This window comes from Paroedura picta, chromosome 4, assembly GCF_049243985.1.
Source record: "Paroedura picta isolate Pp20150507F chromosome 4, Ppicta_v3.0, whole genome shotgun sequence".
NCBI classification, from domain to species: Eukaryota; Metazoa; Chordata; class Lepidosauria; order Squamata; family Gekkonidae; genus Paroedura; species Paroedura picta.
Window position 1 is genome coordinate 59,124,173 of NC_135372.1, and position 14,684 is coordinate 59,138,856.

At 41.6% G+C, this 14,684-nt stretch overlaps 1 protein-coding gene across 5 annotated transcripts in view; it reads left to right on the plus strand.

Moving 5' to 3' along the window:
* The window catches only part of EVI5 (ecotropic viral integration site 5), a 91,111-nt gene extending 82,426 nt beyond the window's left edge, over positions 1-8,685 (plus strand). For all 5 annotated transcript variants that reach the window (XM_077333004.1, XM_077333008.1, XM_077333005.1 and 2 more), the window contains one exon: positions 7,388-8,685. In XM_077333004.1, coding sequence (XP_077189119.1) covers positions 7,388-7,699 — 312 coding nt within the window. In that variant the 3' untranslated portion in view covers positions 7,700-8,685. The remainder of the gene's footprint in view (positions 1-7,387) is intronic.
* The last annotated feature ends 5,999 nt before the right edge of the window (positions 8,686-14,684 follow it).

Below are 14,684 nucleotides of genomic sequence, written 5' to 3' on the forward strand. Positions count from 1 at the left end.
ATGCACTACATTATGGGCTGTGAAACCAGTTGCAAATACACATGGCTGGCATTGTTTGTTTGTGGCACATCAGAACAGATTGCAAGTAGAGATCTAGGTTTGAATCCCCACTCTGCCATGAAAGCTTACTCGGTCACCTTGGGTCGCTCTGTCATACTCACCCTAACCAACTCATAGGGTTGTTGTGAAGATAAAATGGAGGAGGAGAGAACATTGTGTACAACTTTGAACCCCCATTCTGGAGAGGTATAAATAAAGTAAATTAAGAAAATGAACTATTGGCTGCAAAATACATATGAGAAGATTCTAGGTCCCTTTTGTATGACATGCAGAAGCCACTCGTGTAACTCAGTGTGTTCATATTTTGTTTAAAAATTCCTGTTGTAAAATTAATGCATCTCTAAATCTCAAATCATTTTATTTATTTATTTTGATTTTTATACCGCCCTTCCCTACGGCTCTGGGCGGTTGACATAAAACATTTTGGAACATTTACATAGAACACTATCAATATCAATATAACAAAATAACCATAACATACCAACTAGAACAGTATTTCAGCCATAACTTTGACACTCCCTTGGTAGGTTCGACCTCTCAGTCGGGGACGGGGGGGGGGGGACCTGTAGATGTTATGGGTCATGCATGCATTTTCCTATTTGGCCACTGATTGATTCAATAATCCTGTACTTTCCCTTTTAAAAACTGCTTTTGTGTGTGGCAGGGGATTTACACATGCATCTCAGCAATGACATGTTAAATGACATATAGGAATTTGGTATAAGTCACAACAAAAATTAAATCGGCCTTTCCAATGCTCACTGTGTCCTTGCGGTCCATCTTTCTCTGTTCTTTGGAGCTAATTTCTCTTAAAGTAATGAAGCCAAAGCATCCATTACTTGGTCCTCAGGAAACTCCAGGACCCATGCTATGATGGTTTAGGACCACATGTCAGAAGTCTTTTACAGTATTCAACGAATGAATATTTTGAGTAGGAGAAACTGATAATCAAATATTATTATTATTATTATTATTATTATTATTATTATTATTATTATTATTATTATTATTATTATTATCTTTCGATTTATTGCCCGCCACTCCCTTACGGCTCGTGGCGGGTTACAACATTTTAAAAACCCCAATAAAATCCATTAAAATCCCTCAACAACAATTACAATATAACATTATCGGTTAGCAAGCTAACCTGGCAAGGTAGGCTAATCAACCTCACCCTCCTACTACAAGCAGGTGGAGAGGGGATACTGATGGTACTAATCCCCAATCTCAATCCCAGGTCCCGGGGGGGGGCATAGATGTTAGCCTCGGCCTCAACCGTAAACCTGGCGGAAGAGCTCCGTCTTGCAGGCCCTGCGGAATGATGGAAGATCTTGCAGGGCCCGCAGCTCTCCCGGGAGCTCATTCCACCAGGTAGGGGCCAGGACCGAAAAGGCCCTGGCCCTGGTCGAGGCTAGGCGTGCTTCCCTGGGGCCGGGAACGACCAGCAGATTTTCTCCCGCAGAACGTATGGCCAAGTTCTCTAAGAACATACCCCCTCTCAGTTCTGCAGATTTGATTGTTTGTTTATTGGATTTGTAACCCGCCATTCTCGGAGACCGGCTCATGGCGGGTTACAGAAAGCAATCCAGACAATAAAACCCCATAAAATACCCATTAAAACCCCAATAATTACGATTACAACAAACCACGATGGCAAAGCAACCCTCCTAACAGGATGACCTTACAAGTTGCGCCAGGCTGTTCAGCGCAAAATACTAAGGGGGACCCAGACTCTTTGCTCTAACTCTGGCCCCAACCATAAACCTGGTAGAAGAACTCATTTTTACAGGCCCTATGGAAAGCTGAAAGCTGTCCAAGGGCACGCAGCTCCCCTGGGTGCTTGTTCCACCAGGTCAGGACCAGGATCGAAAAGGCCCTGGCCATAGTCAAGGCCAGGCAAGCCTCCCTGGGGCCATGGATGACCAATAAGTTAGGACATGCCGAGCGTAAAGCCCTGCATGGGACATATGGCGTAAGGCGGTCTGAAGGTGAAATAGACAGGTTTGATTTTAAACTTAATGAACTAATTTTAGTGTTTTAAAACCTTTTCATTAATGTTGTATATTTTAACCTTTTCTGAGCCCCCCTGAGCCTCTGGGAATGGACAGGATATAAATGTAAAAATAAATACAAATAAAAATCCTAATCCATTGTTGTTCCTCTATATATTTATGAAACAACCTAGGGGGTGGGAAGTGTCCGGCTGTCCAAGTTGGAATAGGGCCAATCAGGGTGCAGCCAGCTTTGCCCTGATTGGCCCCACCCCTGCAGCTCCCGCCCTCCATCCCTGGACTCTAGCCTCTTTGCTGTCAGACACCTCAATGCCTGAAGGCAGCAGCAGGTAAGGGGAGAGGGCCCTGGGCAAAGGGTCATGGTGGAGAGCTTGCTAACGAGGGCATGCTAGGCTGGGCCTGCTGACTGCCTGCTAAGGAGCTCTGTCCCGGCCCTGCTAATCAGCTGCCCAGCCCCCACCTGCCCACTTGATCTGGCTGCGAGCTGTACCCCAAAGCCACCTTAAGCTGCCTGGCCAGAGGCCAGGCGTGGGGGCCCTTTCAAGGCCCGTTCTTAGGAATGGGCTTTGAAGCTAGTAAATAAATAAAATTGAGCCCCTTCATGGTGACTGAGACTGCTGCTTGAGCCTCTGGGAGTGGACAGGATATAAATGTAAAAATAAATACAAATACAAATAAATAAATAAAATTTAGCCCCTTTGTGGTGATTGAGACTGCTGCTTAGGTAAGATCAAGAGTCCCAGGTTTTATAGGGGAAAACTGTAGTTCCAGTTCTCAGGTGTTCAACTGGCAAGGGGAAGGGCTGAATCATGGGGTCTTCCCACGTAACTTGGAATTTCTGATATAGCCTGAGTCATTCAGGAAGGAACTGTGCTACCAAAGTTAACACCAGGAGACAGCTTTAATTATGAAGTTCGACCTGAATTTTTCAACTGGCTGGAAATTACTTAGCTTAGCATGTGCCCCTCATTTTTGCTCAATCTTTCGTCTCCCCTGTAATTTTCACTGGGGCAAGGGACTGAGTTTTCCTTGGACCTCAAGACTATTCACCCCAATTTTTGTCAAAACATGGAGAAATATTTCTGGAAAATGGAAAGTAATTTTTCTTCCCATTTCCCTAGCCCTTTTGCCCTTTATACTGGCCTGAACCTCCTGCCAACCTACTTAGAAGGTTGGGAAGCATCAGTAGATGGTTGTTGAAGTAAGGTTGCTTTTCCCTCCACACTTCTGTGTAAAGAGAGATGAATATGAAAGGTTGGTTGCATATGGCTATTCTAATCGAGCATTTGCCTTAAGGGGATATTTGCAACCTAAATTCCTTCCTACAGATTTCCTTATATTTAATGATGGGACACCTCTTATCTCCAAAAACTTCTGTGATACTGACAAAAATTAAGGAGTATATAAAACCTTACCCTGCATTCTTCTACTTCTGTGATACTGACAAAAAATCAAGGAGAATATAAAACCTTACCCTGCATTGAGTTTCAGCATGTTTGTAGGTAATTAGATTTAAATGGTATTTTAATTACCTTTGCTATCAAACTTGAAATGGTGTCTTTATCTCCATGGTGTCTTTATCTCCATGGAAAGTGCCGCGCATGCGCGATTTCGGCCGCGCAGCGCGCATGTGTGCATGCGCGGCCCGGCCGCGGCCGTCGCCCTGCTGGTCCCCAGCCAAAAAAAGGTTGGGGACCACTGCCCTAGGGGTCCATTTTCTAAAATTTTTGGCTTCCTAGTTCTTTTAAAAATATATGCATAACGCTAAGTAGTTGAAATCATACTCCCATGTAAAAGTATTGTTGATAGTATTTTTGTTTGGGATCTGATGCCGTTTCACATTCATAAATGCTGGAGATTACATCATTTGAAAAGAGGAAGAGCCAGCCTACTAAATTCAGGACTCCTAAAATATGTCTCATGAAGTATATAAAGATATTTAGCTAAAACATTATTAATTGCTTAGTAGAATTTGTGCTTCAAATTCAAACTTATATGAACATACTTTTAAAATACTTTAACTATGGACGGTTTCAAAAATATTTGTCGCCCTACAATTCTGACACCAGTACGTAAAAGTATGTCATGTATAAACCATTAATATATTTGTAAATGCTTCCTGATTGCTGCTCTCGTAAATTTTAGAAAGACAGTATTAAAAAATATATGTACAATTTACACCCTAGCACAGCTGGCATATCTAAGAAGTCAGAGATTTGTTTGAAATAGCCCTAAGACATGTGGTAGTTGCAGACATGGTAGAAGTCTTGGTGTTTTATCTCTAAGATAGAAGTGTTGGTGTTATCTTTGTGTGATGCTTCAAACAAATGCAAACCAGTGTCTGTCACAGCTCTCAATTAAGGAACTGTAGCTATTATTGGTGATGGGAAAGACTCTTGTGAGTCCCTTGAACTGCAAGGCGAACAAACAGGTCAGTCCTAGAGGAGATCAGCCCTGACTGCTCCTTAGAAGGCCAGATCCTGAAGATGAAACTCAAATACTTTGGCCACCTCATGAGAAGGAAGGACTCCCTGGAGAAGAGCCTAATGCTGGGAGCAGCTGAGGTCAAAAGAAGAAGGCGACAACAGAGAATGAGGTGGCTGGATGGAGTCACTGAAGCAGTAGGTGCAAACTTAAATGGACTCCGGGGAATGGTAGAAGACCGGAAGGCCTGGAGGATCATTGTCCATGGGGTCGCGATGGGTCAGACACGACTTCGCACCTAACAACAACAAGCTATTATTGGAATACTCTGCCCTTCCCATTCAGCTGGAGAGAAAAAACAGAGCTACAATTCTTAGTATCCTCACAAAACAGCTCTAAAAGGTTCTTTAAAGGCTGCTGTGGTGGATCAGCTTTATGTTTTTAAAAGAATTACACAGGTATACTAGTTATTAATATCTTACAATGTCCCACATGGTTTGGTGTGTGAGAATTTTCAGCAGCTGTATTAAACGCAAGATTTGGAGTTGATTTTCAAATTTCACAACAAAAGCACTAAGAATATGCAACTTCCAGTGTAATATCAACACACAAATGCAGGACTTGGTGAGAAATGTAGAACTTTACCCCCCCCCCCAAAAAAAAACTAATCCATCTGCTCACTTCATAAAATAGCTGAATTTTAAATATTCTGGCTTGATGTGTTCTGTTTTTAATCTGGACAATTCAGGATTGTTTAAAGCCCTCTAAATATTTCTCTGCTGTCTTTTTCCTTTTGCTCATAATTGGGATGACAGCCTTCACCAGGTAAGAGCATGTTGTACAAGTCAAGCGTTATGTTCTAACTTTGGCTGTTCTTCATGTTTTCAGATGCTTAATCCATGCTCCCTTCAAATTGTAAAAATATATAAAGTGGGTGGTATTTAGTACCTTGGATCACTTCTTAATTCTTCCTTTTGCCAAAGGGTGGTGACAACAGCAGTTTCTTCTGGCCATAGTTGTTCATTCTCCTTTTAGGATAAACACCTAACTTCTGCCTTGTTAACCTGGAAAGAATGGCCTCCTCGCCAACTTCTTAAACCACAGAAATGTGAAAATCTGAAGAAACTGAACCCTGAGCAGCCTGTCAGATCAAGAACATGCTACAATAATGCTCTCTTTGCTTGTGTGACAAATTTCCCAATTCTTTGCAGTGGTTTTGCTGTTCATGTGTTCCTTCAACTCCAGGATTGTGAACTGAGTGGAATGCCAAGTAATCTGTGTTGATTGTGGATAACTTCTTGCACTGTAGCAAATAATCATCATTTCTTAGGAAGAAAATCATTAAATTAATTTATCAATTTAAAGAGCATTTAGGGTAGCTGGCTGAAAAGTAAGCTGGATGGAGTAAAGTGTCTTTTAAAGTAAAAAAAAAAAAGTTCAACATTAAATCTTGGAATCAGTTCTCTGTCTTTAAAGAGAAGAAGCTGCCCCACCCTGATTCTAGGATACATGAAAATAAAAATAGTCGTGAATGTTTATATCAAGTGAATAGTTAAAAGAGAAGTCCTAAAATTTTCTTCTTTTTTTAACATAAATAAGAATCAGAACTGGAAAAGTCTATGGCAGGGGTGGCCAAACTGTGGCTCTCCAGATGTCCACTGTCTACAATTGCCATGAGCCCCTGCCGGCATTGTAGTCCATGGCTACCTGGAGAGCCAGTTTGTAACTTGGTTGGTTAGCTACAACTTGTACCAATTGTTCTTTTGAATTTACAACACAAAGTTAGAGTAGCTCCAACACTTCAGCAATCCCTTCCTTTTGGGAGGCAGAAAAGGCAAGAGGCAGGCAAGCCATGATTAAATGCTCTAACCAATATTTGTTATTCATGGTTGGTAAACTAGCAACAACTCTGTTGTACAAAAATAAAACACAGCAATTCATTGTGATGTCTGGATGTGGCCAGAATGTCACTCGGAACTCAGACAGCCAGTCAGCTTCATAATTTAAGAATTCTTGCTGCTATTACTTTCTGCCACAAAAAATGAACAGGATATTTGTTCTGTATCTTTCTGATACCATCAGTTCTGAAGAATATACCTCGGTGGCAGTTTAAGAGTAGCTTCTTTTCGCATTGTTTGAAAGGCCTGTATACATAGATTGTTCTGCCTAACTTGGACAGAAGGTGGTTTGACATAAATTTCAAGTGACTCTATCTTTTACACAGGAGACTTATTCATCGGCAGTATTGTATTAACTGGAAACACTGTGATGAACACACTGTTTCTTTGTGAAAACTTGCTTTCCATTTATTCCGTAGTGAAATGACATTTACAATTGGAAACAATTTTTATAAAAAGCTCTATTCCTGATATCCATCCTTTAACATCCAGAGTCACTGATTCTTGTGTTATAGTACTGCATAGATAGCATTTCTAAGTATCGATCTCTTTTTAATGTCTTTTATGCACCCAGAAAGACAACTGTAATGTATTTTCAGTAATGAATAGCTTAGCAGAAGTACTTATCAAAGATGTTAAGAATACATGCAAAATATTTTGTTCATAAATAACTAAAATAGCCAAAGTTTGCCATATTTTTCATTTATATTTTGGAAATTGGCTTAAGGAATCTTTGAATACACTGGAAATGGATCCAGCACACCATTTCTATGAGCAAAAGGACTTCTGCCCATTGAACTCCCCTATGAACATCAGAAGAGTATTTCAAGGATAAGGGAAGCTGAGAAAGTTACAGTACATGGGTGAAAGTCCTACTACCCATTGTAATTGTGCACTGGTTCCACCCCTTGATCTTGACATAGTTCAAAACAGAAATGAACAGTTGAGCATGTAATTGTTATCTCATTCTTATGTTTGTGTGTGCTTTAACAGATCAGATGCCTAAAAGGCCCAAGAGCCTTCTCAGGCCCACACAGTTTTGATGGGATTCATATTGTGAACCATTTGATAGGAGATGATGAGTCGCTGCATTCCTCAGACGAAGACTTTGTATCAAACCATGTTCAGGAGGCTGGAGTTCACTTTCAGTTGCACAGAAGGACTAGTCAAATGGGCTTGAATATGCTGGTGGTAGACAGTAGTGACAGCGATACTGAGAATGCTGCAGATCCTGAAGCACCGGGCGCAATCATTCAGAAGGAAAAGACCCAAAAAAGGACGGAGTCCTATTCTACTACTGTGTGATTGCTGTGAATGTTGCTGGTCTTAATTCTCAAAGAGCTTGTTCAGTGATCAAGTGGGTCATCACTGAGCTCTTGGACTGACTGTGTCTTGTATCTCATCTGATGTATGATAATATACATCTTACTGTCTGCCTCTTACATTTGCCAAATCCCTGATTTGCTTGCTGTTGCCACATAGTAAATTGGGAAGAGACTGGACTGAGGACAACTCTTTTAACAGTATTAATGAATATTCCTGTATGCTTTTCATGTTAGAAAATGTGCACTCACTATTTCTTCCTACCCAAGAACCATATTATAGTCCATAAACATGGAGAAGCCTTGTTCTTCAGAATAAACTGTTCTTGTGCAATATTTTAATACTCTGTGAACAGGTGTCCTTTTTACCTAAACAATTTGTGATCAAGATGGGTGTATCCGATACAGCATATATCCAGTCGTCTTGAGTGTCTATATTTTAATTGAAATAACTTGTATGATTGGAGGCCACCAAAGTTTCCAAACTAAAGCCTTTTATCTGCTATTTTGTACAACAATTAATGGTCATACTTTGTCGTAAAGGATTAAAACCAAACCCTTTTGTCAACTTTTATGTGTATCAGCTTTTGATGTGTTGCTAATGAACCTGATTGAGGTATGTTAACTACAAATAATGTCTATTTTGTATATATTTATATATCTCTTCTCTGCCCTACATAAAAATGTACATTGAATTTTGTATGGGAAGTGTAAATGTTCAATATGACTGTTCTTTCGACTTTTGAAAGGAAACAAAATTCTGCGTGGACACCAGTCAATTTTTTAAGTTTATGGGCAAAGTGGCAAGAACACTAATACTATAGTTAAGATTGTTGCTTACCAAATGACACAAACAGGTTCATGTCTTCTTATTAAAACATATGTTCCAAAAGACACTATTGACCGGAATTTTAACTGTGTGTATATGTAACTATATAATGTAACTATATAATAAACTTTTTTTCATTATTTCATTGTTCCAGTATGTTGTGATGTTCAGCTATTTTAGACTTTCTGAGATGATCACCAAGTGGTGAAAGGATACATTAAAACATGGCTGCAAAGACTAGCTTGGTAAGGAAAGGGAGCCACAACTCTGGCCTCCCTGGCTGGTTATGGTATACACTGTTTTTCTTTTGCCCCACATTCCTCTTGGAATTCCACTTTCCCCACTTCCTTTCATATTTATCTATATTTATTAGATTTTATACTGCCCTCTCATATGGCTTCACTTGAACCCTTGCCTCTATCACCTTTCCCCTCTTCCCTTAGTCTTATTCAGCTGTTGCTAATTCATATGGCCATATTATCAAAATATCCCCCCAATGCAACCATAAATGCATGTTGAGTAGAGTTTTTTCCTTTGTCTTGCAATCTGTTGCTCCCTTTAGGAGGCGGTATATTAATCACTAAACATGCAAATTGGGTTTTACATGACGGAAAAGACTGGTGCTGCTACTGTGTCCAGGAGGATATTTTGGGGGCTCCCTCTCAGTTTCTCCATTGCAGCTTTAAGATACTTCCCATTGCTCCCTATGCCAGCAAAGTAAATTAGGAGGAAAGAGACTTACAGCAGTGTGGTAGATAATAGAATCATAGACTAACACAGTTGGAAGGGACCTTATGGGTCATCTAGTCCAACCCCCTGCACTATGCAGGACACTCACATCCCAATCGCTCATATACTGTAACCTGCCACCCCTTTGCCTTCACAGAATCAACCTCTCCGTCAGATGACTATTTAGCCTCTGTTTAAAAATTTCCAAAGATGGAGAATCCACCACCTCCCAAGGAAGCCTGTTCCACTGAGAAACTGCTCTAACTGTCAGGAACTTCTTCCGGATGCTTAGATGGAATTTCTTTTGAATTAATTTCATCCCATTCATTCTGGTCTGTCCCTCTGGGGCAAGAGAGAACAATTCTGCTCCATCCTACATATGGCATCCTTTTAAATACTTGAAGATGGTTATCAGATCCCCTCTCAGTTGTCTCCTCTCTAGGCTAAACAGACCAAGCTCCCCCAACCTTTCTTCATACGCCTTGGTCTCCAAACCCCTCACCATCTTTGTTGCCCTCCTCTGGCCACGTTCCAGTTTGTCAACATCCATCTTCAATTGGGGTGCCCAAAACTGAACACAGTACTCCAAGTGAGGCCGAACCAGAGCAGAGTAAAGTGGTACCATCACCTCCCATGATCTGGACACGATACTCCGTTTGATACAGCCCAAAATCCCATTTGCCTTTTTAGCCACTGAGTCACACTGCTGACTCATGTTCAATGTATGGTCTACTAGGACTCCTAGATCCTTTTCGCACATGCTACTGCCAAAACAAGTCTCCCCCATCTTATACTGGTGTATTTGGTTTTTCCTACCTAAATGCAGAACTTTACATTTGTCCCTATTGAACTTCATTTAGCCCACTTCTTGAGCCTATCAAAATCATTCTGTATTCTGTTGCTGTCTTCAGTTGTGTTTGCTACCCCTCCCAGTTTAGTATCATCTACAAATTTTATAAGTATTCCCTCTAATCCCTCATCCAAATAATTTATAAATATGTTGAACAGGACAGATCCTTGGGGTACTCCACTTGTCACTCTTTTCCAAGAAGATGCTGAACCACTAACAACCACTACGATTTGTCAACCAGTTATTGATCCAGTTATTGATCCACCTGACAGAATTAGGATCCATACCTCTTTTTACCAACTTGTCAACAAGAATATCCTGTGGAACGTTATCAAAAGCTTTACTGAAATCCAGATAAACTATGTCCATGGCATTCCCCTGGTCCAGCAAGGTAAGTCACTTTCTCAAAAAAAGAGATAAGGTTGGTCTGACATGACTTGTTCTTGTGAAACCCATGCTGAGTCATAGAAATCACAGCTCTCAATTCTAGCTGCTCAAGGACCGAGTGTTTTGATTATTTGTTCCAAAATTTTGCCAGCTACAGATGTCAAGCTGATGGGTCGATAATAATGATGTGATTGAATTTTATTGTGAGAGTTCCCAAAACATTGTCTGCAATTTCATGAGAGTGAGCCTTTCCAAGTAAATATGCTCTGGAGGGGTACAGATTATATGTCTCAAATCAGTTCAGAATAACCATAAAACAAATGTGTGCTTCAAAATGCAATCCCATTTCGTCCCTGTAAATCATCATGAGTGTCTTGTATGCACTGAACTGCCATCAATTCTTGTTCAGTCTTTTTATATTTGTTGCTAAGCTGTAGAGAAAAATATGAGTGTTTTCTGTAAAGATGCAATTCTGCCAAAGCCTTAAGTAGCAGCGTGACATAATCCTGAAAATGAGCGGATCTTGAGTGCTGGCCTTCCTTTCCTCTTGACAGGATTGCCTAGTAGTCTAAACTACGTCTGCTCAGAAGTGAGTCCAGTTATTTTCAGCAGAGCTCATGGTAACTTAAAGTAGCACACTTCCCACTGAATTACATAAGGCTTCTGAGGGGACACACATTGGGTTGCATTATCATTGTTAGCTTTTCTTTTTAATTGCAATGGTTCAGAAGGCCAGTGCACCTAGTTTACTGAACAAAGAAGCCTTGTCAGTCTAGAAGGACAGAGAAGAAGGAGGTTTGTCTGGAGGGCTCATTCACATAAATAGACTGTATCCAGGAAATTCTTAAAACAACTTTAGAGCTGCTCTGACTTTCAGTTTTTGCTTTGGTCTATTTCTGTCAGTATGCAGGAATCATTGCTGTCACTTCTCAGAACAAATATGTTTTGCTGGACAGTGAGGTGAATATTGTCCTCTTCAAATAGGCCATGATGCAGTTTCCCAAAAGCAAAATAAAATAAGAGTCCTATCTCTCACTTTCTTTGTAGATTACATCTGCTTCACCTTCCCCAGTGGGAATTCAGATAGCAGCAGCTGGCAAGCTCTGCACCTGGTGCTGGGGCAGCTGAGGTTGTCTAGAAAGGCTCTGCCATCTATCGTTGGCAGCGCCAGCTGTGAGGCAAAAGCAGTGCTTTCCAGTCGGTGGCATGAGAAATTCAGTTGAAGGTTGGCCATAAAACACATTGAACAGTGAAGTGTAATGATCTTGCTCTAACTGCCATTGCACAGGTGTTAGTGAATTAGAGTGGGGAGGATTTTGAAAGTCGTGTTTTTGCTGAAAGCAAGGCTATCTCAGTCACAAGAATGATTTCCATATTTTTTAGCTGCAATCTGACTTGGGAGTCACTTAATCCTTCTGCTGCAGACCACTTTCCCCAATTATTTTTAAAGTCTGCTTTTTGTTAAGTTGGAAAAAAGATGCCGCTCTCTCACCCTCCCATTCAGGGAGCTAAAACAGTTGGAAAGTTTCTTCGGCCACCATCACGTGTTGGGTCAAACAGTGCATTATCAAGGCCTATGATGAAGTCCAGGGCAAGACTGTTCCAGGGAAGATCATGGCGCACTCCACTTGTGCCGTAGCGTCATCCACAGGCTTCTCCATCAGTGCGCTGGTGGTGGAAATCTGCCATATGGCTACATGGTCATTTTCTCCACCTTCATGAGACACTACCACAGAGACCAGTTGGTCTCTCCGGAGGCTGACTTTGGCTGTCGTGTCTTGCAACAAATAACTCCACAGTTAATGCAACATGTAGTCTCCCACCCCGGCCACAGCTTGGGTCCTGCTAACCACTCTGAATTACTTCGCCCCCCCCCCCCCTGTAGGACAACAAAACATTGGACTCGCCTGAAGGTTTCTTCTCTCCAGTGGGGTGAAGTCATTTACATCCCACCCAAAGGATAGAGTGCGCATTCACACACACATACAAAAACACACACATTAAATAAACCGACAAGCAAGCAAATAACAGCCTGACATTATATGAAAATGCAGCAGGGCTTGGGAACAACTGGAAAGTCAGGCTCTGGTCACCAGCTAAGTGGCTGCAATACATTTGCATTACAATTGCTCTACCAAGGCAAGCAGAGGTGTGACCTAACCACTCTGGATGACTTGGGCTCCACTGTAGGAGAGCATAATTTTCTCTCACATATTGCATTTTCAACTATCTAGAAGGAAAGGAAGAACTCGGGACTATCCATATTTCCCACATGTGTGAGGTTTTGGAGGTGTAGCTATGTGCTGGTGAGATCATAACGGGTTCTGTAGCATTTGCAACAGTGCAACCAAGGCCAGAGACTATTGGGGTTGTGTGTTGTTGTATGGACCCCATAAGGGCTGTTAAACAAGAACTGGCCCGCAGTATTGGGGAGGAGGGAATTTGTAACCATGTGTCATGGAAGTAAGAAATAAAATGAAATTGGGAAGACTCCTTCGTTTAAACCAGCTGCAGCTTTCTATAATGGTGCTGCCTTTCTTGCTTCAAACCAGTTTTCATGACTGACCAGAATCTGATTGTAACTGTGTTGATTTTCTTTCTTTCAAGTTAACATTACTGATAATGTCCACTGGTACAGCTTCACAGCTTGAGAAGATTTTTTTTTTTTGTTAAAGCAGAGACTGAATATGCAGAGGGATATAGACAGCTGACTGTCCCTTCCGAGGGGACTTTTCTTTTCCACCACTTTAACTATTTTGATTCCTAGCTTTATATGGCTGATTTGAGTTCCTGAATCAGTTGGAGAGCATGTTCTGGCTTTATGATTGCTTCTATTTGAACCACTGAGGGAGGCAAACTTTCCTGGACTCTTTTGGAATCCTGATCTTTTAGGAGAGAAGTCGGTCTCTCAGCCCAAAAATGTCTGCAGAGCACAGACAGCTTTTGCTCCATCTGACAAGCTGAGACCAGTTTTCTGAGTGGGAAGGCAACCATAGAGACTACATAGTGTGACCAATTGCAAGATGGAGAGATTAATACTTCACAGGATTTGCATGCTGTGCTGAAAACATGCTGCCTAAATGACATCCTAAAATTAAAACGAGAATCTAGTGGCACTGGCTGAGCTTTAGGGAGTCAGAGTTCACTTCCACAGATACATCCATCCCCACTCATCTGTTGCTCGTAACTCTAGTTTACATCACAGCTATGGCTGAATATTCCCATGCATCTGATGAAGTGGATTCAGACTCACTGGAAGACACCCTGGAAAACATCTTGTGAGTCTGTCAGATACCACTGGGCTCCTGTTTTATTTTGCTGCTGTACCTAAACACAGCTACTTACCTGATATGATAAAGTTGAAAATATGACATCTCACATTTCAGTATTACTTTCCCCAAACAGATCCTTTTTAACAACCAAAAACTGCTGATAGGAATCATTTATATTCAGGATCCTGAAATGGCTTTACATATCCTCTGGCAAGGAAAATAAACAGGAGCCTTGTGGCATGTAAAAACTAGTGGGCTTTCTAGTAGAGCAGAACTGACAGAGCCTTGATCATTTCTGGAGACAGAGAATGTGCTCTTGTGCTGAGCCAGGGTGCCTTCTTTTAAGCTGAATATGATGCTGGATCATCTTTTCATATTGCTGTTGCCCCCATCTTGAGCAGAACCCCTGTGTCTTTAACGTCTGCCCAAAAGGGATTAAAAGAGGCACTAGTACTCCCGCTGCTCAAAAAACCATCCCTGGATCCACAGAAGCTGGACAATTACTGCCCCGTCTTGCACTTAGCGTTTCTGGGGAAGCTGGCTGAAAGAATATCAACATTCCTGGAGGAGACTTCAGCCCTTGACCCATTTCAGTCGGGTTTCCGACCTGGCCATGGGGTAGAGACAGTGCTAGTCGCCCTGATGGATGACCTCTGCTACCAGCTGGACCGAGGTAGGTCAGCGCTGCTTGTACTATTAATCTTTCAGCAGCATTTGACACAGTTGATCATGAGCTCTTAGCTCACCACCTCACTGACGCTAGGATACGGGGGACAGGCCTCAAATGGCTGATCTCCTTCCTTTCGAGTTGTGGACAGAGGGTAGAAATAGGAGAGAGAGTATCTAATCATCACCAGCTCACATGTCGAGTCCCACAGGAGCAGTCCTCTCTCCCATCTTA